Below are 24,075 nucleotides of genomic sequence, written 5' to 3'. Positions count from 1 at the left end.
CATGACCAGATCATGTAAGGTAGTCCTAAATTGAGTCCAACATTTGGGTCACTAAGTGAGATATTTGTTAAGTGAGTTTTGCCCAATTTTACAACTTTTCTTGCCATAGTTGTTAAGTGAATAACTGCAGTTGCTAAGTTAGTAGCATAGTTGTTAAGTGAATCTGGCTTTCCCATTGATTTGCTTGTCAGAAGGTCACAAAAAAGTGATCACATGACCCTAGGACACTGGATACACAAGCCTGTGGCCAAGGTTCTGAATTTTGTTCACGTTCCACATGGGGATGCTGAAACGGTCATAAGTGTGAAAAATGTGCATAGGTCACTTTTTTCAGTGATGTAACTTTGAATGGTCACTAAATAAACTCTTGTAAATCGAGGATTATCTGCATATCATTCTGGTTGACTACCTAGATATCCTTAAATCTGTCTTATGACAAAGATATTCCTTCTCTTTGTAGAACAGAAACATTATGTTCTAAATACTAAAATAATGTCTTATTCTATATCAGTTTACCTGATTAAGTCTGCCATATGTGAACTGCAGAAATTCAGACAAGCAATAAGTGGCAACAGTTAATGTTTTCTGTCTTAAGCATAAAACGTATCAGGAAAGACTTAATGAACTCAATCTGTATAGTCTGGAGGACAGAAGGAAAAGGGGGGACATGATCAAAACATTTAAATATATTAAAGGGTTAAATAAGCTCCAGGAGGGAAGTGTTTTTAATAGAAAAATGAACACAAGAACAAGGGGACACAATCTGAAGTTAGTTGGGGAAAAGATCAAAAGCAACGTGAGAAAATATTATTTCACTGAAAGAGTAGTAGATCCTTGGAAAAAACTTCCAGCAGACGTGGTAGATAAATCCACAGTAACTGAATTTAAACATGCCTGGGATAAACATATATCCATCCTAAGATAAAACACAGGAAATAGTATAAGGGAAGACTAGATGGACCATGAGGTCTTTTTCTGCCGTCAGTCTTCTATGTTTCTATGTTTCTATTTATGTACTTTTTCAATTTACGTATGGGAGGGACATAGGTCATTCAAAAACAGATAATTAATGGGGTAATATATGCATAATTAGCTAGTTCTGTGCACTTAGGTAAGACAGCATTTCCTTTCAGCTGAGTGTGTCACCATCTTGCCTTTTGGGTAAAAGCTTAATCACATGCATCTCTTTAGAAATAATATATATAATTTGCCTAATTGGACTAAACTATTTGATTGGTAATTGTCTGAAACATGTAATTTAATGAAAACAGACAATGTTGGGTTTCAATAACAGCAATACCTAGATATTTATTATGGAATTATGTTATAATTTACAAATAGAGATGAAATAATTGTTCCTGCAATCTTTTGTATCACTTGAAAGTACAGTATTCAACAACTGGAAAATATTTAAAAGTTATCAACTCTTTAAAGATTCGTTTCTTAACACAAGTTTAAGTCACAATGATTAAAATTTATTAATGCTAAAAGTCATATTCAAAGCAAGACATGATTACGTTGGTGATTATGTTGTTGTAACTTAACAAGAAGCAAAATCCAGTAGTTGTATACCTGGGACAGCCACCCAAATCTAAAGGCAAATATATTGGATTATAATTACCATTGGCATCTCAATAATTCTGTGAATCATTGCCAACACATATGAAAGAAACCAGCTTGATGTAGATACAGAAAAAGAAATATTATAAATACCAGAAATCTAACTGCTTTCCAGAAAGATTTACATAGTTAGTAAACATGCAGGTATTATGAATATTTGAATCACTTTTTATATAATTAGTACTCAAGCCATCCATGAATCTTCATTCAGTTTCTGTTCTGTCTTTTTCTTCATCTGAAAAATGCGGAACAGATTTCTTTGCCACAACATTGTCCAATCTTTGTCCTTGAAGATATGGATTTATATTCTGAAAGATGAAATATTTTAAAACAATTAGGAATGGGAAATAAGGTTGGTCCAGACAAACAACCTAGCATCTTCCACAGTATATGGAATGGATGAGTGTTTACTCTTGTATTTAAAATTGTACTGTAATTTTTTTCTTCTTCAAAACCCCTTAAAGGAGCAGGACTTCTATTCAATGAATGGTCCAGGCCATAGTTTACTGAAGCAAAAGCAAGGGAAAGAAGGAAGTGGAAATAAGAATTATAAAATTGGATGATCTTACTGTTCTACATTCTAGGACAATGTTCCTATGACAATCTGAACTGTATGTATAACTGTTATGTTTACATTTCTGATTGGGAGGGGGCTATATTTTATCAACCAGGCCAAAGATAATCTTAGTCCAGCATTTTGTTTCTCACACGGCCATCCAGATGTGTCAAGGGCTACAAAAAAGAAGATGGCACCATGGTAACCCAAAGTTAATACTGTGTCCGTCCTAGCAGTAGACATTGACAGTTTGTCTTCCATAAGTTTATCTATTTTTAAATTATTCAAATAAATAGCAAGTTAAATTCTGCATAGATGATCTAGAGATAAACTTGGGAAAATAGAAAGGTTGGACTTAATGTTCATTTTTTAAAAGATACACATATTGGGATGGCTATGGGTATACTGAGAAATGCTACTTTAGCATGAAAAACTGTCTTGCTTACTATAGATGTTTTCTGGCAGCAAGGACTAAGTCCAGGTTTTATATGCTATTTGTACCTATCTCAACAATGTGGTTTTATTTACATTCTTGCCTGATTCTACATTAAGATAGTAAATAAAAACAAGTTGTGTTCTGAAAATTACCCTTTTCTTTCTTTTCGGTTCACCTTTCATTTTCTCAAAGAGTAAATTCTTATTCTGTAAAACAATAAAAGAATACAAAGTGTGGATCAAATTTATAACCACTTTTCAAGCAAGACTTTGTACCATCTAAATATTATCATATGAATATTTTGGAAAGTATTTTAGAAGAGAATGCCATGTTGTTGAAAAGATAAACCACAAGAAAACAGTTGGATTATTACAGCTATTAATAAAATGTTTGCTATTCTTCTGGGATCCTCAGTGTCATCAGCTATTACAAAAATAGGAATACTGTATATGATGTTTCTAAGTTACATGATGGTTTTAATTTTAGCTGTCTCAATAAGGTAGGAGAAAGAATGGAAAAATATCAAGCATAGTAGAACACAGGCTTTGCATGAATGAGATCTTTTTCAGTAAAGGGAATTTGAGCTATAGATCCATCCAGATATTTGCTGTCAGAGACAAGCGCAAGATGGGCACTTTCCCTCCACTTACATCTAAAGACTGTTGAATAAAGATTAGTTTTAGCATGCATCATTTCTAAACCAGGATAGATCACACATTATTCAAAACAGTTATTTTGCATGCCCTGCATCACATGTGTGGTCCACAACAGATACCCAGTTGTATGGAACTCTTTTCAATGGAAGAAGCCAGCTAGAGACACTAAAAGAAAAAGTTAGAAAGCCATCATCATTGCTCATGACCCATCTTTCACCATCTGAAGCCCTGCCCCACTCTGCCTGATGGGAAGTCTGTGTCAAGCCGGTGCAGAAGTTGGTGATAAATCAATGGCTTGCCACTCTATCTCTAGAAAGCCTGATGTTTATGGGAATTTGGGAGGGGTGATTTCATGAGGAAGAAGATGCAGCCACAAAGTATTCTTTCAAGAAGTTCAAGGCCATCATATATCCACCGCCTGGGCAGAAGCGGAAGAAAGAGTTGCCACGCTGGCACAATCTGAGTTGGCAACATGACAAGTTTGTGGGTGGGTGGGGTCAAGGAATGTGAACTTTCAACTGAGTGGGAAACTCAGATTCAGATTTCCCAGTGTGGGGGTCAGGATAGCTCCGGAAATAAATTGGAACATTGGGAAGTAGTTTGACTCGGACTCTAATTTAGTTCAGATGTTACCTGGAACCTCGACAGTCTGGTCATATATCCATGTATCCTTGGAAACCATTTATCAGTCAGAGAAAATAACGGTGTATTGGATAGACTATTAATATCAGATTTACCAGACTCCTGAGATATAACCAGGGGTGGGCTACTACTGGGTAGCGAAAATGGAGCTCCCCCAGAGCACACAATTTGCACTGAAAGATGTTGAAAGAAAATGCAGGACGTCCTGCATAAGCCACGCCCACAGTGTGATAGTAAAAATTTTGGTAGTCCTTCACTGGATATAACTTCCTATTTTATGAAGTCTACATTTGGATTGTATCTGCTTATCCATAAGCAGAAAGACTATCACAGCTGGAAGAGATTCTCCCTTTCCATGCTGCCTGCTGGGCTACTTGGAAGAGGAGAAAGAAGGCAAGAAAATAGAAGTTCGATTGTAGTCATATGGACGTTTCTCTTAAGTTGTGATTTAAATATGTTCCTTATTACTATTTTAATTGCTTCCCTGGCCTTCTATTTTTAATTGGTGTTACTGTTATAAATACGCTTTTCGTTTTAAAAAGATCCTGATCTTTCTTTTCAGAAATAAAATGATCTAAAATTATTTTAATTATGAAACTAAATTTGATTGGGGGGGGGAGGAGAGGAGCTTCACAATAACAAGAGAAGATGGCTATGACTTTCAGCTCCAACCTTTATAACTAATCCCACACAGTGCTGCATTTCATAAATGTTGCAAGCTCAAGTACAGGCTGGAATGTCAGACACATGCTCCACAGATTTGATTTCCATTGGAATTATTATATGGACCCCAAAAGAAAAAGTTAAAGGAACAAAAGTTTGGAGGAACAACTGTGTTTTTAAAAGGCATAATGCTACATAGTGAACTGTAATAAGGAGAGTTACAAAACAGTAATTCCTGAATGAAGTAAGGATTTCAGAAAAACAAATACTGTAACAGGCTAAAGTAAATTCTACCTAACATAATCATCTGGTGCTTCTCATATTAATTGAAGTCCAAGTTCACAAGATGTAGCTTTTGTTTGACCTCAACTATTTCATCTCTACTGTGCCAAAGAGACAAGGAAATGGGGATGAAGCTGGCCAAAGAGACATTCTTGGCTAAAATAACGTGTGTAAAGCCACTTGGGGGAAAATCTATTTGGCATGCAAAAAACAATAGGAGACATGTGTTTTATTTCCTCTTAGAAGTGGTGTTTTATTGATATTTTTTCTTAACATGTTGTTTTATCTAAATCTCCCTTAGAAAGATAAGTTTTTGGACATTTTTAAAGGTACACTGCAATTAACTTAAAAGCAGACTAAGAGCTAAGAAAATCCCCCCCCCCCAATTGTTTTGGTTACAAAAATATTTTGTTTGGGTATATGTTAATGTAAATATAAGAGCAGGCAGCAACAGAGGTCAGATAAGGTAATGCAATCTGAAATAAGATCTTACTCCTGCAGTAAGGTAACTCTGAAAATATGGCATGTCCCAGAAGGAAAGCATTCTGATTTCTGGTGAAATGTCTACCATGTTTTGATCCCATTTCTATCAAAGAAGAACTAATAGTATTTTCTACATCACAGGACTTGGTTTTAGAAAGAGCCAAGCACATCACAACTTCAACCCTACAATATACACAAAAAAGGGATCAGGTTTGCAAAGAATGAACATATGTCCACTGGGTGACTTCAAATGTATACATTCAACACTCACAGATTTTAAACTACTACTAACTGCATGCACATTAGCATTACAGTGATCCCCCTTTTATTGCGTCCCCAACCATTGCGAACAGGGTACTTCGCGATTTTTCAACCCGGAAGTCAAAATACCATCTACGCATGCGTGCGTTTTTTCTATGGGCACGCATGCGTAGATGGCAACCGGGAGATCAGCTGCTGGGTGGCTTTCCTGGGTCTTCCCCCTCTTGCTGGCGTCAGCGAGGAGTTTCCCCACCACCCACGCAAACTCCTCGCTGCCGCCCGCCCTTCGCCTGCCCACGCCGTTCATTCTCGCCGCTTTCGAGCTGAGTCCTGAAGCGAATTCGCTCCCGGACTCAGCTCGAAAGCGCCGAGAGACAGCGCCAAGGAACGGCCTGTCCACGCTGTCTCTCGGCGCTTTCGAGCTGAGTCCGGGAGCGAGTTCGCTCCCGGACTCAGCTCGAAAGCGCCGAGAGACAGCGCCAAGGAACGGGCCTGTCCACGCTGTCTCTCGGCGCTTTCGAGCTGAGTCCGGGAGCGAGTTCGCTCCCGGACTCAGCTCGAAAGCGCCGAGAGACAGCGCCAAGGAACGGGCCTGTCCACGCTGTCTCTCGGCGCTTTCGAGCTGAGTCCGGGAGCGAGTTCGCTCCCGGACTCAGCTCGAAAGCGCCGAGAGACAGCGCCAAGGAACGGGCCTGTCCACGCTGTCTCTCGGCGCTTTCGAGCTGAGTCCGGGAGCGAGTTCGCTCCCGGACTCAGCTCGAAAGCGCCGAGAGACAGCGCCAAGGAACGGGCCTGTCCACGCTGTCTCTCGGCGCTTTCGAGCTGAGTCCGGGAGCGAGTTCGCTCCCGGACTCAGCTCGAAAGCGCCGAGAGACAGCGCCAAGGAACGGGCCTGTCCACGCTGTCTCTCGGCGCTTTCGAGCTGAGTCCGGGAGCGAGTTCGCTCCCGGACTCAGCTCGAAAGCGCCGAGAGACAGCGCCAAGGAACGGGCCTGTCCACGCTGTCTCTCGGCGCTTTCGAGCTGAGTCCGGGAGCGAATTCGCTCCCGGACTCAGCTCGAAAGCGCCGAGAGACAGCGCCCCCCGGACCCCCAACCCGGGTTTGGGGGGCTGCTAGGAAGCCCCCCATGCCGGCGGCAAACAGCCGTGCCGCCCCCAATCTTCGGCTCCTCGCTAGCGCTGTGGGAGTAAAAACACCATCTGCACATGCGCAGATGGTGTTTTTACTTCCGCATCGCTACTTCGCGAAAACCCGCTCGTTGCGGGGGCTCCTGGAACGGAACCCTCGCAACGAGCGGGGGATCACTGTATTACATCTACTTTGAACATAAAATAGTATCAAAGAGCATCAACAGAACCAATATTGAAGCACTAAAACCCTTTGTGTTTTGTACATTTAATTTATATTCAGACATACCCACCCTGTCTAACATTTTTTTCAATCCTGAAATAAGTGCTTGGCCTCATTGCCATGCACTCAAAAGCTCGATTGGGCTTATTATCAGGGGATGTCTTATTTTGGGGAAAACAGGGTACTTCTAGACTGTAATTTAGATCTATGAAGTATAATAACAGGCAGAAAGAAAACAATATCATCTGAATTCAAGCTGCTTTCAAAGTAAGTTGGTAGTTTGTTTGATGAGGATAACTTTAAAGAAACAATTCCAATGTCAAATTTCTCTAAAATATCACACATGTAAATTTATTCTTTTACAAGTCTTCACATACAAATAATACTGTTGAATACATCCCATGATATCAGCATCAATGTTTTTATATTAAAAATAAGAGTAACTGTTCCAAAATAACTTTGCATTAGACAGAATATTCTGTATCTAACTCTGTTAACTCTTAATTTAATATTCTGGAACAAGACCCTTACTTACAGATATTTAAACAGCCTTAATTTTCCTTTTTTGTATATATCATTATAAAAATAAAATACTATAATTTGCTTTCAAAGGATTACTTGGGTGATCCTATCTAGAATTAATATGTTTTGTAAGATCATCCAAAATCTGTTTTGACTATATCTGATAGAAAACCAGTTTGGATGCAATAACAAAATAGATAAGAATGAACAAAGGAGTCTTTATCCAGGAGTCTTTGTCCATGGCTGATAGTTTAAATGGATTCTACCTATTCCACAACCAGAAGGCCAAGTTGCAGGAGCTTATTTATCCACTGTTGTTATTAGAGGTTTAAATGACTCCAATGCCTTAAAATATCTTGTATTAACTTTGGCTGGTATATTACCTTTGAACTTACCTGTGCTAGACTTCACTGAGATTATTGAAATATGGTGGTGTTTTTAAAAACAGTTAGAATTATTCTAAACATGACTGCAACATTATGAACTAAGATAGGACAGTCAAACACTTTATCAACCGCATTTATTTATTTATTATTTATTTATTATTTAGATTTGTATGCCGCCCCTCTCCGCGGACTCGGGGCGGCTCACAGCAAACTATAACAATCGTAACAAATCCAAATAAATTTAAAATATTTTAAAAAGTTTAAAAAAGATTTATCTTTTTTAATAGCCTAATTGAAAGTGCTATTTAAAAATTTAATAGCCTAATTGAAAGTGCTATTTAAAAATCTTCAAAAACTCCCACTAAATGGGATTTTTCAAAAGAGTAAAATTTTTGCATTAGAGGCTGTATTATGAAAAGGGTTTGCCTGTTGCTGTACTTGAAGTATTTTCAATTCCATGTAGAGAGTTTTCATATATAAAAGTAATTTTAGCAGCACATGTATGGTATGGAAATCCTCAAATTAAACTAGTAACTGCCTTTCAGTTCTTAGATTACTCTGAGCTTCATTTTATTACTATATTTATGTTACTGTTGAGTACACATTTTATGCATGCTATATTTTATTTTGTTTTTTAAATTATTTTTACATTTTATTAGATATTACCTAAATTCTTTAGATTATTGGATAGTATATAAATGCCATAGATAATGAGCAATGCAGTCTTCCTATCAAGATTAAGGAATTGTTGCGTTCTGGGACTGAAGATGCTTGAGACAGGTTCAAGACAACAGCACTTTATTGCAACTACAGTATATACAAAATCCAGCAGAGAACCAGTCTGACAGCTAGCCCTTTTTATAGGGAGCTGTCAGATGGCTCAACCAACCAGCAGTCTCCATTTTCCCACCTGGATGGAGGACCTAGTTATAACCAGGCAGTCTGAATATCTAACACACACTCCCCCCTCTAAGATGGAGCAGTCTTATTTACATAGATAGTCCTGCAAGTAGGTGAGGCATTTGGGAACCCTAGTGGGTCCGTGCAGCTCAATTGGAGAATTGGCATCGGTCAGAGAGGTTGCTCTCTCTGGCTCTTCCTGTGGAAGCTCCTGGAAGCTTTTGGGTGGGGCCATGGATTCTACTGGAACTGGTTCGGGGTCTTGACCTCTGGAACTCCAGCTCCCCAAGTAAGTGAACTGCATCTTTCAGGCTTGAGTGAGTTGTAGGGGAATCAGATTGGAAGTCTTTATGGAGTTTTTGGTAAACTGTGTTTAGTGGTTGGCTGGTGGTCTATGTGTCGCTGCCATTTTCTCCCATCGGTTAATAGGACCACATATGATCTGGTCTGGTGATTTTTATTACTTCTCCAGGTAACCATAGGGACTCTTATTACAACTACAGTGATCCCTCGAGTATCGCGAGGGTTACGTTCCAAGACCCCTCGCGATACTCGATTTTTCGCAATATAGTGGTGCGGAAGTAAAAACACCATCTGCGCATGCGCGCCCTTTTTTCCATGGCCGCGCATGCGTAGATGGTGTTTTTACTTCCGCACCTGGGAAGACCCAGGGAAGGTTCCTTCCGCCGCCCAGCAGCTGATCTGCTCGGCAGCGCCGCAGCAGCAAGGAGCCGAAGATCCGGGTTTCCCCGCCGCCCACGCAAAGGGGAAACCCCGATCTTCGGCTCCTCGCTGCTCCGCGCCCGCCGCTTGTCCGCCCGCCGCTTGTCCGCCGCCTGCCTGCCCGCCTGCCCGCCGCTTGTCCGCCCGCCGCTTGTCCGCCGCTTGCCTGCCCGCCGCTTGCCTGCCCGCCGCTTGTCCACCCGCCAGTTGTCCGCCGCTTGCCTGCCCGCCGCTTGTCCGCCCGCCGCTTGTCCGCCGCCTCGCTTGTCCACCCGCCGCTTGTCCGCCGCCTGCCTGGCTGCAGCAGCAGCGAGCAGACGAAGATCCGGGTTTCCCCGCCGCCCACGCAAAGGGGAAAGCCCGATTCGGCTCCTCGCTGCTGCCGCCGAGCAGATCAGTTGCTGGGCGGCCGCGGCAGCAGCGAACAGACGAAGATCTGGGTTTCCCCGCCGCCCACGCAAAGGGGAAACCCCGGCTCCTCGCTGATGCCCCCGCCCGCCGCCCGCCAGCAAGAGGGGGAGAGATAGAGAGAAAGAGAGAAGGAAAGAAAGAGATGAGAGAGGGAGGAAGAGAGTGTGAGAGAGGAAGAAGCAAGAGAGAGAAAGAGAGAGAGAAAGAAAGATGAGAAAGGAAGGAAGAGAGTGACGTCATCGGGTGGAAAAATCGCGATATAGCGTTTCGCGAAGATCGAGATCGCGAAACTCGAGGGATCACTGTATATACAAGATCCAGCAGACAGACAGTCCATCAGCTAGCCTTTTTATAGGGAGCTGTCAGATGCTTCAACCAATCCACAGTCTCCATTTTACCGCCAGGGTGGAGGACCTGGTTGTAACCAGGCAGTCTGGCTATCTAACAGAATTGGCACTGGTTTCAGTGATAAAGTTAAGTAAATGTCTAACAATTATAGTATGCAAGTGAAATTCAAGGGAAATGCTTTAAATTCCAGCAATATATTTGTGGTCACAAGCAAGTGCTTTATAGTTCTCAAAGTAGTAGTATAAGAACAAATTATTTGAGTTGGCAAAAATGAATCATTTGAGTTAAACATCTGGTACATTCACCAAAGATTGCAACATTAATCAAGCACAATACAAAATAATGGGGGGAAATGTTGTTGATTGCCTAAAATGCTTAAGAATCATGTAAGAATCTGGCGATATAAACAGAAAGTGGAATCAGATGTATTTGTTGCATCATTATCTTGGACTTTTAAATGGAAGAAATACTCCCAAGCTTTGCATTTGACCATAACAGAAATAGATAATCCTTGCAATGCTATTTCTTTATTTTTTTGTAATACTGTACTGTTGTTTACATATACACACACACATCAATATATACTGAATATAAATTAAAGTTTAGAGTATTGTTTTTTCATAAATAAAGTCCTTCACAGAACATTTGTTAAAATATATAAACGTAGAAATATTTTTATTAATAGTTAAATAACAGAGCATTTAACCAATTGAGAACTTACTTATAGATTTATAAAAATAAACCTGATGTACATACCCATTTACTTAAGCTCGGGTAATCATGTTCTGGATCAAAAAGATGCTGATGAAGTTGGTAGTCTTTACTGAACTCTGCTGTGTCGGGTATGTTTTCAAGACATCCATCATCAACTACAAAACATTTTGGAAAAACCTCAGCAGTTTGGCATACTGTATTTACATTTTGTTTATCTGTTTAAAAAATATACCAGGAACATATGCAACTAATTTTATTTAAAAAGTATGGGAGATGAAAAAAATACACTTTTCTTCTTCAAAACAGGACTCTTGGGACAGTTAAATAATTTCCACAGTTCTTTGGAGCAGATACAAAGTAAAATTAATTTGTTTCTGTAGGATCATAGGAGGGTTAAAAAGTACAACAAACAGATGCTTGGATATTAATCGAGTAATGTATATTTATATTTCTACTTATAGACATTTCTAGGCTTAGATTTTGTTGTGTGGTTGATTGCAACCTATATTGAGAATTTAGAGATTCCCAACTACTACTCAGAATACTTATTTCCATATTGGGTGTAATTGTCATAAGCATATGGGATATTTAAGTCTTAAGGAATGATTCAGATGATTGACTTTAGTTCAGAAAATCAGAATTTGCTTATTAGATAAGATTGAAAGGTATTTCATGGTGATCTTATTACCATACCTGATAAGCCTGATTAAATAGATTAGACCAGAAAATCAATCCCACAGATAAACTAGAACTAGACTTCATTTAATACTTAAATGTATTCATTATATAAATGCATTCTGTAAGTATAATTTTTTAGCCTTTGAGTGTCGTTATTCCCATTGATCCTTCCTTTCTTATAAAAAACTAGTATTTCAAGAAATGCATCTTAGAAACAGAATATCAGTTTGGATTCTTTAATCTCTGCAACTGTGTGCGAAATTTTTCTGATGGGAAAAAAACCGGGATTATTTTATAGTATAATTTAGATCTGGTTCCTCGGCACAAAGCTACATGAAAACCTGTAGGGAGTTCATACAACTTACCTGTTTTTCCAATTGGACAAGGATTTGGAGGATCTGGATATCCCTGATCTTCACTGAAATCCTTTGGTATATTATCACCTGTCAACTCAGCAACAATGTTTGGAATATTTCCATAAGGACCCAAATGCTGCAAACCTTCATGGGCACCACCTAATAAAAAAAATTGCATGCACAGATAAATTACATTTTTCCATGAATTTGATTAAACATCTAAATCAAACCTTATGTTCATTTCCTGCCTTCAGTGGAGATCACTTATGCAGGTAACAAAACCTCTATGTGCTTCTTAACATTGTTCCACACTCTTAAGACAATGGGCTGCATCTAGTTAGTTGCTAGACTTACAGTAGGCACTTGAAATTAAAATTAAACCATGTTCTATAAAGGCAGAAAGCAATTTAACATAATTGTTAAAATGGGGGGATCTATGATAGTCTAAAGAACAAAGGCATGATATAAAGTGGATGAAAGTGATAAAAATAGGGATAGATTAAAAAAAATGAATGGTTTCAGTATAAAGTAGCTATAGTTTCCTCAGCTCCTGCTTTTACTATTATATATTATTCTTTTGCATTCTGCATATAATTGCTTATCCCAGAAAGAAATAATAGAATGGTGTGTGTGTGTGTGCTCATGTGTGTGCAAGTAACTATGTTTAAAATTGTCATCAGTTTTAAAAAAATTCCAGATACTGAATTAATTAGGCATTTGGGTTAGTTAGACTAATTTTTTCCCTGTTTTAAGAATTCAACTTGTGATTAACCAATGAACAGGTGCTTTACATATAAACTTTAGTGAGTCATTAAAAATGCATCCTCTTTGTGTACCAATTTTTTCAAGAACAAGTTCGGTGCAAGTTTTGGTCTCTGTTATGATTAAGACTTCAGGCTTTTAACTGGGAATCTGTGAATTTTAGTTCCACTTTAAGTAGAAAGCCAGCTGGGTGTCACTTTCAGCCTTAGGAAGGAGGCGGTGACAAACCATTTCCACAGGTCTTGCCAGGCTAATAACAAGGGCTAATCCAAGCAGTTACTAAGAATCAACATTGACTTGAAGGCATAAAATAAAATAAATAAAATAAAAATGCCAAGAAAATGCCCACATAGGTCAATCCTCTGAGAGATCTAGTAGACAATCTTACATTAGTTGATGCATGGAACCAGGGGTGGGCTACTGCCTGGACTGGGAGGGGCACGTGCAGTGGGGTAGCAAAAATGGAGCTATACCCCAGAACACCCAATTTGCACTGAAAGATGTTAAAAGAAAACGCAGGGTGTCCTGCATAAGCCACGCCCACAGTATGGTAGTAAAAATTTTGGTAACCCTTCACTTCATAGAACTCACTACCAGACTCCATAGTATCATCACCTAACCCCCAAAATTTTACCCTTAGACTATCCACTGTTGACCTCTCCCGATGTGCATAAGTGCACCAGAGTGCCTTCCGTCCCCTGTCCTAATGTTTCTCTTTTACTATTATTATATATATAAATATTATTATATCTTTGTATACCACCAATACGTACGTGACAAAACAAATAAAACAAATAAATAAATATTCCATCACATACAGAAAGGGAGGGATAGAAACAATTTCCCCCCATGCAATTTTTAAAGTATGCACTAGGCACCACAAAGCACCCAGGTATACAGAACGAACCCAGATGTGCAGTGCCTGGTAGAAATTGTGACTTCATGTAACAGAGCAGATTTGTTTTCACCTCTTACCATGAAAATCATTTGCACTCCATTATATTGACATGCAACTACAAATATAAGGCGTTCAATGTCTTTGCACAAATATCTGTCCACTTTATTCATTAGCCATGACTGCCATCTGCTCTTTGAGCAGAAATCATGAGTCTAGCAGGACCCTCATACTGCACACTTGATCTGTCTGTCTGTGGCAGGTAGTATTGCTGAATATCAATATTGTTGAACTGAAGATCAAATATCCCCAGTGAAATACGTTGAAAAAGTCAAATTTTAATGGGGGTGCTTATTTTTTCACATGATTATACACATAATTAAGCAAGTATGAGTTTGTAATGTAGACCTATCTCTAAATAAATTCCAAAATGGAAGAAAGAATTACTTAAAAATGCTTCCCTGTGTTATATTAGTCATGGCACTAAGAAATAATCCTCCCCCCCTTCTGACTTGTAGCATTTGAGTGTGGTGTGATTGTGTACCATTGATTGTTTTTTGGTAATAATGGGTTTTAACTTGTTTTTCTTAATATTAGATTTGTATTTATTGTATTGTTATTGCTGTTGTGAGCCGCCCCGAGTCCTCGGAGAGGGGTGGCATACAAATCTAATAAATTATTATTATTATTAATAATAATAATAATAATAATAATATTAATAATAATAATAATAAATTAAATAAGTGTTTTTTGCCCCCACAACTTTTATCTTAACAAAGGAACTTAGTCCATTATTTATTGTGTGTATACAGTTAATATAAAAAAACATAGAAAACTGATGGCAGAAAAAGACCCAATGGCCCATTCTATCTGCCTTCTGAGTTTTTGTTTGTTTTGTTTACTTTTTACTTTTATTTATTTAATATTTTATTATTTTTATCTTATTTTAATGTATTTTTTTATTTTTGATGGATGATATGCATATGCATGTATTCCTCTGGACGTTGGTTCCAAACTTCCACTATTCTTTCTGTGAAGTAATACTTTATTAACATTACTTTTGAACTTCCCTTAATTAAAAGTTTTAAATGTTTGCCAACATTTCCATGAATAACAATTTTTCTAGCAATTATAGCCCCTTTCAGTCCAAGATCCCAGAATTCATCAGTCTTTCTCCCAGAAGACAGTAAAAAAAAAAACTCTGAATACCTCTGCAGATTGTGCAAATCATGTTCTTCACAAAACAACATGAGCTGTTCATCTTATGAAGAAATAGAATGGCAGAAGCAGGCTCTGACTGCTTTCTTACAGACAGTAATTCAAACACACCATTCCTTCTTGCATTGCATTTTTGATATTAGGCTTACTGGAACCTTGCAAATCCATAATCAAAATAACACAGAGTGGAATGCGACACTTGCTATCATAATATGTGAACAATTGTCCACTAGATAAATTAGGAAATAGTGGCTAGGAAAGAATAGCCTAGTAAAAATGTAATGCACCAAGAGTTGATTCTGAAAAAAAACTTTTTTTCAGCCTTAGTCACCCACAGATTCTCTAGTCTTATCAACTAGTATATGCTGCCAAACAGTATAGAGAAGCAATTGCTAAACTTGCTGGAAATCATTAGTTTTAAAGTTGTCACAATATCTCCCTTACACGTCACCTCTGTCCCTGCTATCTATGTCAACTTGGTGAATGGAATCACTATGCACTTCATCCCTTTTTCTGTCTCAGTCCTGGAAGATTTTCCCACCCAAAGGTTTCCCTAAAATATGTACAATTGATGGAAATGATTCTCCAAAAATGTGTGCAACTAGTGATACATTGATATGCATGGCAGTCTGCTACTTAGTTATACATTTTAAGGATTTGGAAAACATGGGTTACGAACACTCAGGATTGGCAATTTTAGACTCAGGGCAGTGGTGGGATTTAACTGGTGTAACAACTGGTTTGCAGAGCGCACTCTTTACGCACATGTGCATGCTTCACTTGCATGTATGCCAAATGAGTGCTGTGCATGCGCAGTACGTTTGAAAACAGCTCTAAAACGTACATGCACTGCAGCCCTGGTGAATAAAACAGCTGAGGCGCTGGAATCTGCTCTGCTGCACCTATCAGCTGGACTTCAAACAAAGAAAATATAGGTCAGTATAACACAGGAGTGGGTGGGTAAGCCCACCTGATCATTGGAGCAAACTGGTTCACTCTCAGCTGATTGTTTGCTGGAACCGGTCCGAACTGCCTGTCCTAAGGAGCAGGGAAGTTTTCACTCCAGTCAACAGGGGAGTAGGAAAATTCTGATTGGTTTCTTACCAGAATGGCTCCCTATTTAAACCCTTGCCACTTTTATGCTTTAGCTGAAGTTGCTCGCTGTAACCAAATAAAGAGCTGAAGTCACTCCACCAGCCTCCTGCCTCTACTTAGAACTCAACAGGCTGAATCTCATCCCTGGCTCAGGATTATGCAAAAGCCAGCAGAGTCACTTCCAAAACCTGCTTCCTTTTGCCTGGCAAGCTTATTAGGGACCACTTTGGTATTTCAATGATTGAAAGTGCCTGTGATACAGAGATTAAAATTGAATTATCGAAAAATGAACATTACAGTTCTTCCTTACCCAACTATAAACATGTTGAAGTAGTACAATTGCTTTTAATCATAGAGAGAGTCACAGGATTGCAAAGGCTGAGAAGACTGCCTTATATGATAAAAGGAACTCGGAGGCTATATATCAAATATCTATTTTTATTTCTTAAGCAATTTGTTTTGGAAATTTTGTTCTTGCTAGCAAACTTTTCAATCTGGCAGACTCTGTAAGTGATGTAAATGGTGGGTGGTTACAGAATAAAAGTAGGAGACAAGGCAATGAAAGATATATCCATGTTGCTGGGGCTGGAAATTAGAATACCATGTTTTGTGTTGTGAGCCGCTCCAAGTCTCTGGAGAGGGGCGGCATACAAATCAAATAAATCTAATCTAATATGTTTTTGATATTCTCAGAGTTTAAATTTTAACAGCCTTCTGTGAAACGTATCAGATCTGATTATTTAACACTCATCAAAGGCTTGATCGGCAATATCCAACTGTAAGTTCTCTGTGACAATATATCTAAATATTCTATTTTTATTTTAAATGCATCAGGTATAGAATGAGCTGCTGAAATTTCCTCTCTCTTTTTATACTCCTGAAGCAGAAAATTTGGACACTCCTTTCACGGATATTTTAGTTTAGAATAGCATATTTTCAAAATACTCTTTTTAATGCTGAAATAATACAAAATAAAATAGAAATAATATTGACATGAAAAATCTATGAATTGCATTGTTTACCTTCCAAGGAGAGATTGTAAAACTATCAGCTAATTAACATCAAATCAATATATTAGCAGAATTATAATACTATATAGAATGATCTTTACAATACTCTGTTCTTATTACCTACACGGTGCGTTCCAAAAGTAATGCATTTTTAAAAAAGTAATAGCCACCCCGAGTCTTTGGAGACGGGCGCCATACAAACCTAATAAACTATAACTATAACTATAATTTATTTAACAGATTTGCACAAACACTTAAAATTCTTCAAAGTACTGTCCTTGGGCCTCTACACATTTTTTCCAGCGATTCTGCCATGACTGGTAAGCGCCCTGGAAGGCATCTTCAGGGACCTCTCGCAAGGTCTTTGTCACGGCTGATTGGATCTCTTCTATGGACGAAAAACGGGTTCCTTTCAGGACTGCCTTAATCCAAGGGAAAAAAAAGAAGTCTGGTGGGGTGACGTCAGGACTAAAGGCAGGGTGGGGCAGCATTGGCACCTGGTGTTTGGCCAGGAACTCGCAGACTCAGCGCATTGTGGCAAGGCACGTTTTTCGTCCATAGAAGAGGTCCAATCAGCCGTGATGAAGACCTTGCGAGAGGTCCCCCTGAGACGCCTTCCAAGGCACGTACTGGTCATGGCAGAGTCGCTGGGAAAAATGTCTAGAGGCCCAAGGACAGTACTTTGAAGAATTTTAAGTGTTTGTGCAAATCTGTTCAATAAATTACTTTTTTTTAAAAATTGCATTACTTTTGGAATGCACCCTGTAAGTTTCTCTGAATTTTCTGACTGTGAGGATACTGCTTCCATATCCAAAATAAAATATTTTCCTACTGGTATCATGCAATAAATAAAAAAAATTCAGGAAAATGCTTGATGATGATTTTATCTCCATTGTCTTGTATGGAAAACAATTTTTATTAAAAATCTTTGGAGAGTTTCTGTCATACAGGTCATGGTTGTCCCAAATGTGCTTTCTCAAAAGGCAAATGGACAAACAAGGAAAGTTCTGTTGCCTTTTGAAAAAGCATATTTGGAACATTCTTACTGATGTTATAGCCTTATAGGGAACAAATCTCACTTAGGATTATTACAGGTTATTTCTAGTTAGGCTTGTACAGGAATTCATTTCAACATATTTAATTTTAACAATCCCCAAATTTCAATTTATATCAATAATTTTGTATCTCTAAATCATCTTGAGTGACTTTACAGAGCAATACAGTATGAAACATAGCCACTGACATCTCTAATATGCTCACTTATTTTTTGTTATAAAGGAATGAAAGGAAATCTTCCAAAGAAACTGCGTTAGTAGCAGATAAATTGCTGTTAACATAGAATGATTTGTACTGCAAACAACTTAGATGTTATCCTATTACACCCTTATAAAACCATTTGGCTTCCACCCAATTCCTAAGAAGCAGTGCGCCATCTTCTGATTAAAATGTATAAAATACAGTTTTAAGCAGGTTTCTAGTTTGTACCTCCAGTACTCAACAGCCACCTAATGTTGAAACAAAGAACAACACAGCATTTATCCAGAAAGCCTGTTGGAATATATTTCTTAAAAACATCTATTCAACATACCTGAATACATTTAAGTGGATTTTAGAAACTCAAGGTTCGCTTAAAATTAATCTGGGAGTCTGATTTTGACCTTGGGTAATCAAACATTCATTCAGCTCTATATATCTTGACCCATGGTCAAAATCAGAGTCCCTGTTTACTGTGCCAGATTAATTTTAAGTGAATTTTGGATTTAAATCCATGCATGAGATTACAGAATGTAGCAGTGCAGGCGTGGTGTGTGTGTGCGTGTGTGCGTGTGTGCATGTGTATCTCCATCTATCTATCTATCTATCTATCTATCTATCTATCTATCTATCTATCTATCTATCTATCTATCTATCTCCATCTATCTCCATCTAGGAGAGGGGAGAACATCTTCTCTATATCACAATGCTCTGCTTGTGAAGTGACTTGCTCATATCTGGTGCCAGCATATTATACAACCGTGTGTCACATTTTGAGTACTAAAAATCTATTAAACTGACTGGGCACTTAAAATAACTTTGTTTGTTTATTTGTTTGTTTGTTTATTAGATTTATAGGCCACCCTTCTCCTCACGGACTCGGGGTGGCTTACATAATTTTTTTAATTGATATGATCCTATACATATATAGGATCATATAGGTTGATGTGATCCAATATAAATATATTCCCCAGCCACCAGGTTTGTTGGCTTTGCTTTCTTGGAATAATGGATACTTTTGTCCAGAATTTGGAAACCACCAGATCAGGGAAATGATTTTGTGTAATTCCCTAGTATATAAAAGATGGGGTGCTATAAAAGCTACAAAGATATTCCTATACCATCTGAGAATTCTGGAACCAATAGTACAACAAATCGGGGGGCGGTGGCGGTCATACATTTGAGGAAAATCAGGATGAAATGCCAGTATTGTCTTTAAAATAATAATTTCATTAATAATTCAGAGAAATACCGTAAATGTTTACCTTCAATATTTTGTGGGCCTATGAGATTCATTGCTTGATGGGCTGGATATTCCACCCTGGGTCTTGCAATGCCCAATTGTTCCATCACACCATGCAGAAGTCTTTGGATGTCAGCTTCAGAAACTCTGTCTGGGCTCCTAGCACTGTGACTGAAAGTAAAAGCCAGCCTGCAGGCCAGCAGAAGCAGCAAGCTGCAGAGCAAGGTTGAAGTCATGGCGATACCCATCTATATTCTGTAACCTATGGCAAGACAGCAAGGAACTCAATGAATGATGATGAAATGAAATGCCATGACCCTCCTTTCTCCCAGCACCAGAATTTTGCTTGGGTCCAGTAGAGCAGGCATTCACGGAAGGCTACTATAGAAGAATATAGATTTGTAAGCCAACATTACAAATTTAAAAAATCAAGTTCATTGTTATTCATTGCCACATGGACCAGGAAGTAAATAATAGCCTGGTAAAAATTTGTTTGTTTGTTATTAATTTATTATTTATTTTCTGTGCCACCCAACTTTCTAGGGAGCCGGAGTGGCACAGCAGGTAGAGTACTGTACTGCAGACCACTGAAGCTGACTGTAGATCTGTAGGTCAGCAGTTCAAATCTCATCACCGGCTCAAGGTTGACTCAGCCTTCCATCCTTCCGAGGACCCAGATTCTGGGGGCAATGTGCTGGCTCTGTTAAAAAGTGCCTGTTGCTAAGATGTTGTAAGTCGCCCTGAATCTAAGGAAAAGGGCGGCATAAAAATCGAATGAATGAATGAATGAATGAATGAATGAATGAATGAATGAATGAATGAATGAATAAATAGGGCAGCTCACAACAAAAACGAACATGAATCAATAGAATAGAATAGAACAGAACAGAACAGAATTCTTTATTGGCCAAGTGTGATTGGACACATAAATTTTTTTTTCTGTGGTGCATATGCTCTCAGTGTACATAAAACAAAATATACATTTGTCAAGAATCATGAGATACAACACTTAATGATTGTTATAGGGGTACAAGAAGCAATGAGGAAAAAATATTAATAAAAATCTTAAGGATACAAGCAACAATTTACAGCCATACAGTCATAAGTGGAAGAAAATGGGTGATAGGAAGGATGAGGGGGGAAAACTAATAGTAATAGTAGTGCAGACTTTTAAATTGTTTGACAGTGTTGAGAGAATTATTTGTTTAGCAGAGTGATGGCATTTGGGAAGAAACTGTTCTTGTGTCTGGTTGTCTTGGTGTGCAGTGCTCTATAGCAACATTTGAGTGTAGGAATTGAAACAGTTTATGTCCAGGATGTGAAGGGTCAGTAAATATTTTCACAGCCCTCTTTTTGATTCGTGTAATATACAGTATACAGTATTTTAAACATTCAATTTAAAATAATTGCAGCCATTCATACATTCATGGGCCAACCTCACTGGTCATGCCCCCAGGCCTGTTGGAAAAGCTGAGCCATGTAGGGATTTATCAGGAAGCCTGCAGTATATTCACTGTTTGTTTATGTTTATGTTTATTTAGATTTGTATGCCGCCCCTCTCCGCAGACTCGGGGCGGCTCACAACAAAGTGAAAAAACAATTTACAACAAATCTAAATTTCTACTAAAAACATTTTAAAAACCCCATTTTCTAAACACACATACATACACACATACCATTCATAAATTGTATATGCCCGGGGGAGATGTCTCAGTTCCCCCATGCCTGACGACACAGGTGGGTCTTAAGGAGCTTACGAAAGGCAAGGAGAGTAGGGGTAGTTCTAATCTCCGGGGGGAGTTGGTTCCAGAGGGCCGGGGCCGCCACAGAGAAGGCTCTTCCCCTGGGGCCCGCCAACCGACATTGTTTAGTTGACGGGACCTGGAGAAGGCCCATCTGTGGGACCTAATCGCTGGGATTCGTGCCGGATTCGTGCGGCAGCAGGCGGTCTCGGAGATATTCTGGTCCAATGCCATGAAGGGCTTTAAAGGTCATAACCAACACTTTGAATTGTGACCGGAAGTTGATCGGCAACCAATGCAGACTGCGGAGTGTTGGTGAAACATGGGCATACCTAGGTAGGCCCATGACTGCTCTCGCAGCTGCATTCTGCACGATCTGAAGTTTCCGAACACTTTTCAAAGGTAGCCCCATGTAGAGAGCGTTACAGTAGTCGAACCTCGAGGTGATGAGGGCATGAGTGACTGTGAGCAGTGAGTCCCGGTCCAGATAGGGTCGCAACTGATGCACCAGGCGAACCTGGGCAAACGCCCCCCTCGCCACAGCTGAAAGATGGTTCTCTAATGTGAGCTGTGGATCGAGGAGGACGCCCAAGTTGCGGACCCTCTCCGAGGGGGTCAATAATTCCCCCCCCAGGGTAATGGAAGGACAGATGGAATTGTTCGTGGGAGGCAAAACCCACAGCCACTCCGTCTTATCCGGGTTGAGTTTGAGTCTGTTGACACCCATCCAGGCCCCAACAGCCTCCAGGCACCGGCACATCACTTCAACTGCTTCGTTGACTGGACATGGGGTGGAGATGTAAAGCTGGGTATCATCAGCGTACTGATGATACCTCACCCCATGCCCTTGGATGATCTCACCCAGCGGTTTCATGTAGATATTAAATAGCAGGGGGGAGAGGACCGACCCCTGAGGCACCCCACAAGGGAGAGACCTCGGAGTCGACCTCTGACCCCCCACTAACACCGACTGCGACCGACCGGAGAGGTAGGAGGAGAACCACTGGAGAACAGTGCCTCCCACCCCCAACCCCTCCAGCCGGTGCAGAAGGATACCATGGTCAATATTGTTTTATCGCTTGTTGTGAGCCGCCCCGAGTCTTCGGAGAGGGGCGGCATACAAATCTAATAAATAATAATAATAATAATAATAATTATTATTATTATTATTATTATTATTATTATTATTATGGTCGATGGTATCGAAAGCCGCTGAGAGGTCAAGAAGCACCAGGACAGAGGATAAACCCCCACTGACATCTGTCCAGGTTTTCTTTCTTTCTTTATTCTTTCTTTCTTTATTTATTAGATTTGTATGCCGCCACTCTCCGTAGACTCAACTTTGGCGAATGCAAAGAAGAGGCTGGGATCTTAAGACTTTGGGCTGCTCTCTTGCACCTCAACAGGATTTCAAATTTTGGCCCTGGCTTGTTTCTAAGCATCAGTCCATTTCCAAGAAATATTATGGTGCTCTCCCTGTTCCAAACTGCGCTGTGCATTTAATTTGGGAGGAAACAGCTTGTCAAATACGTCAAGAGGCTGGCAGCCTATCACATCCACCGCATCAATTAAATATCATCCTCTCTTTGCCTTTCTGTCCGTCCGCCCCCCCCCCCCCCCAAATGGCTTTGTTTCCTGGAGGCTGAAGGCTGTGCTTGATTCCCTCAAACGAGAATAGAATAGAATTAGAATTTAGAGATTCTTCTAAATGGCAGCAGTGATTATTAATCACAGAGACAATCCAACAAACGAAGCTGAGGTCAGTTTTGTGCTGCTTAAACGTTCGCAAATCAAACCTTCCATTCGGCTCCTTCACGATGCATGCTGGGAAAAGTCGTGTCCTATGAAGCCCGGCATATGCACCATTATCTTGGGGTGATGGGGGGGGGCAGAAAGAGAGCGCCGTTGGGGAAATATTCACTCAATCATTTTAGCATGTTACAGAATTTGTAGTCGTTTTTATTTAACTTTAACCGGTTTCCAGGTGCATTTCTTCTCTTGCTCTATTTCCCCAAATGTACAGATGTCTATTATCTGTATTATATGTCCATTATCTGTATATTTGGGCTAAGAGGTTGACGTGACCTCCTTCCTTCGCCTATTTTAACTCGTCTCAGAATTGTTATTATTTCTCCCGCCCCACAGATTTTAAAAAATATCTCGCCATAAAATTGAGAACGATAGTCAAGAATAACTAGCCCCCGGCACCCTCTTTCCAACGCAGAAACCACACAACATAAAAAAACACCTTAGCCCGCCATCTCTCCCACAGCGTTTCCCTCACGCTCTTTGAGCCGCCCGGGCGGGCATCCTTTGGAGCTGTCAAAAACCGTCGCGCGTCACACTCACCCTTTGGATCCGGTGAGCACGATGGCTGCGCTTCTTAGGGCCCGAGTGCAGCTTGCTTGCCCAGGGCGCGACGCCAAACGAGAAGCAGGCGGCTGAACGTGCGTGTTGGGGGGGGGGAGCTCCGTACTCACCGCTTTTCCTCTGCCATCCACCCCACCCACCCCTGCCTCGCGTCCTTGCTGTGCTTTTTGTCCTCAGTTCGTCCGTGGCGTGTGCGTGAATGGTTGCCAGGATTCCCGGAGGTACATCGCAACCCGACAGCTGGGCTTTTCGCCTCCCATTAACTCCGGGCTGCAGGGAAGGCCCTCAAAAGCAAGGATGCCCAAGCCGGCTGTTTGCTTTTTTTCCTTTTTTGGGGGGTTCCTTAATGTTTCTTTCTATCCTTCCAGATAGATATGAATTCATTTACATAAATGAAATTCAAGTCAGTCATTCTCCGGTGGTTAGTGTAAATGTGTTTATGCTAGAATTGCCATCATGAACTGATAGTCAAACAGATATATTGCTCATAAAAATAAA

General features: G+C 39.9%; 1 protein-coding gene across 1 annotated transcript; it reads right to left on the bottom strand.

Annotated features, from left to right (window-relative positions):
• Positions 1-1,282: 1,282 nt before the first annotated feature.
• On the bottom strand, positions 1,283-23,720 carry SCG5 (secretogranin V). The gene is made up of 6 exons (XM_070756482.1): positions 23,557-23,720; positions 19,488-19,727; positions 11,998-12,147; positions 10,997-11,109; positions 2,765-2,818; positions 1,283-1,928 (listed from the first exon to the last, which is right to left on the bottom strand). The coding sequence occupies exons 2-6, from the start codon at positions 19,711-19,713 to the stop codon at positions 1,824-1,826; spliced, it is 648 nt and encodes a 215-aa protein (XP_070612583.1). The 5' UTR covers positions 19,714-19,727; positions 23,557-23,720; the 3' UTR covers positions 1,283-1,823.
• Between the last annotated feature and the right edge of the window lie 355 nt (positions 23,721-24,075).

This window comes from Erythrolamprus reginae, chromosome 1, assembly GCF_031021105.1.
Source record: "Erythrolamprus reginae isolate rEryReg1 chromosome 1, rEryReg1.hap1, whole genome shotgun sequence".
Classification (NCBI taxonomy): Eukaryota; Metazoa; Chordata; class Lepidosauria; order Squamata; family Dipsadidae; genus Erythrolamprus; species Erythrolamprus reginae.
The sequence above is the reverse complement of the archived record's forward strand: the minus strand, read 5'-3'. Positions and strand labels throughout refer to the sequence as shown.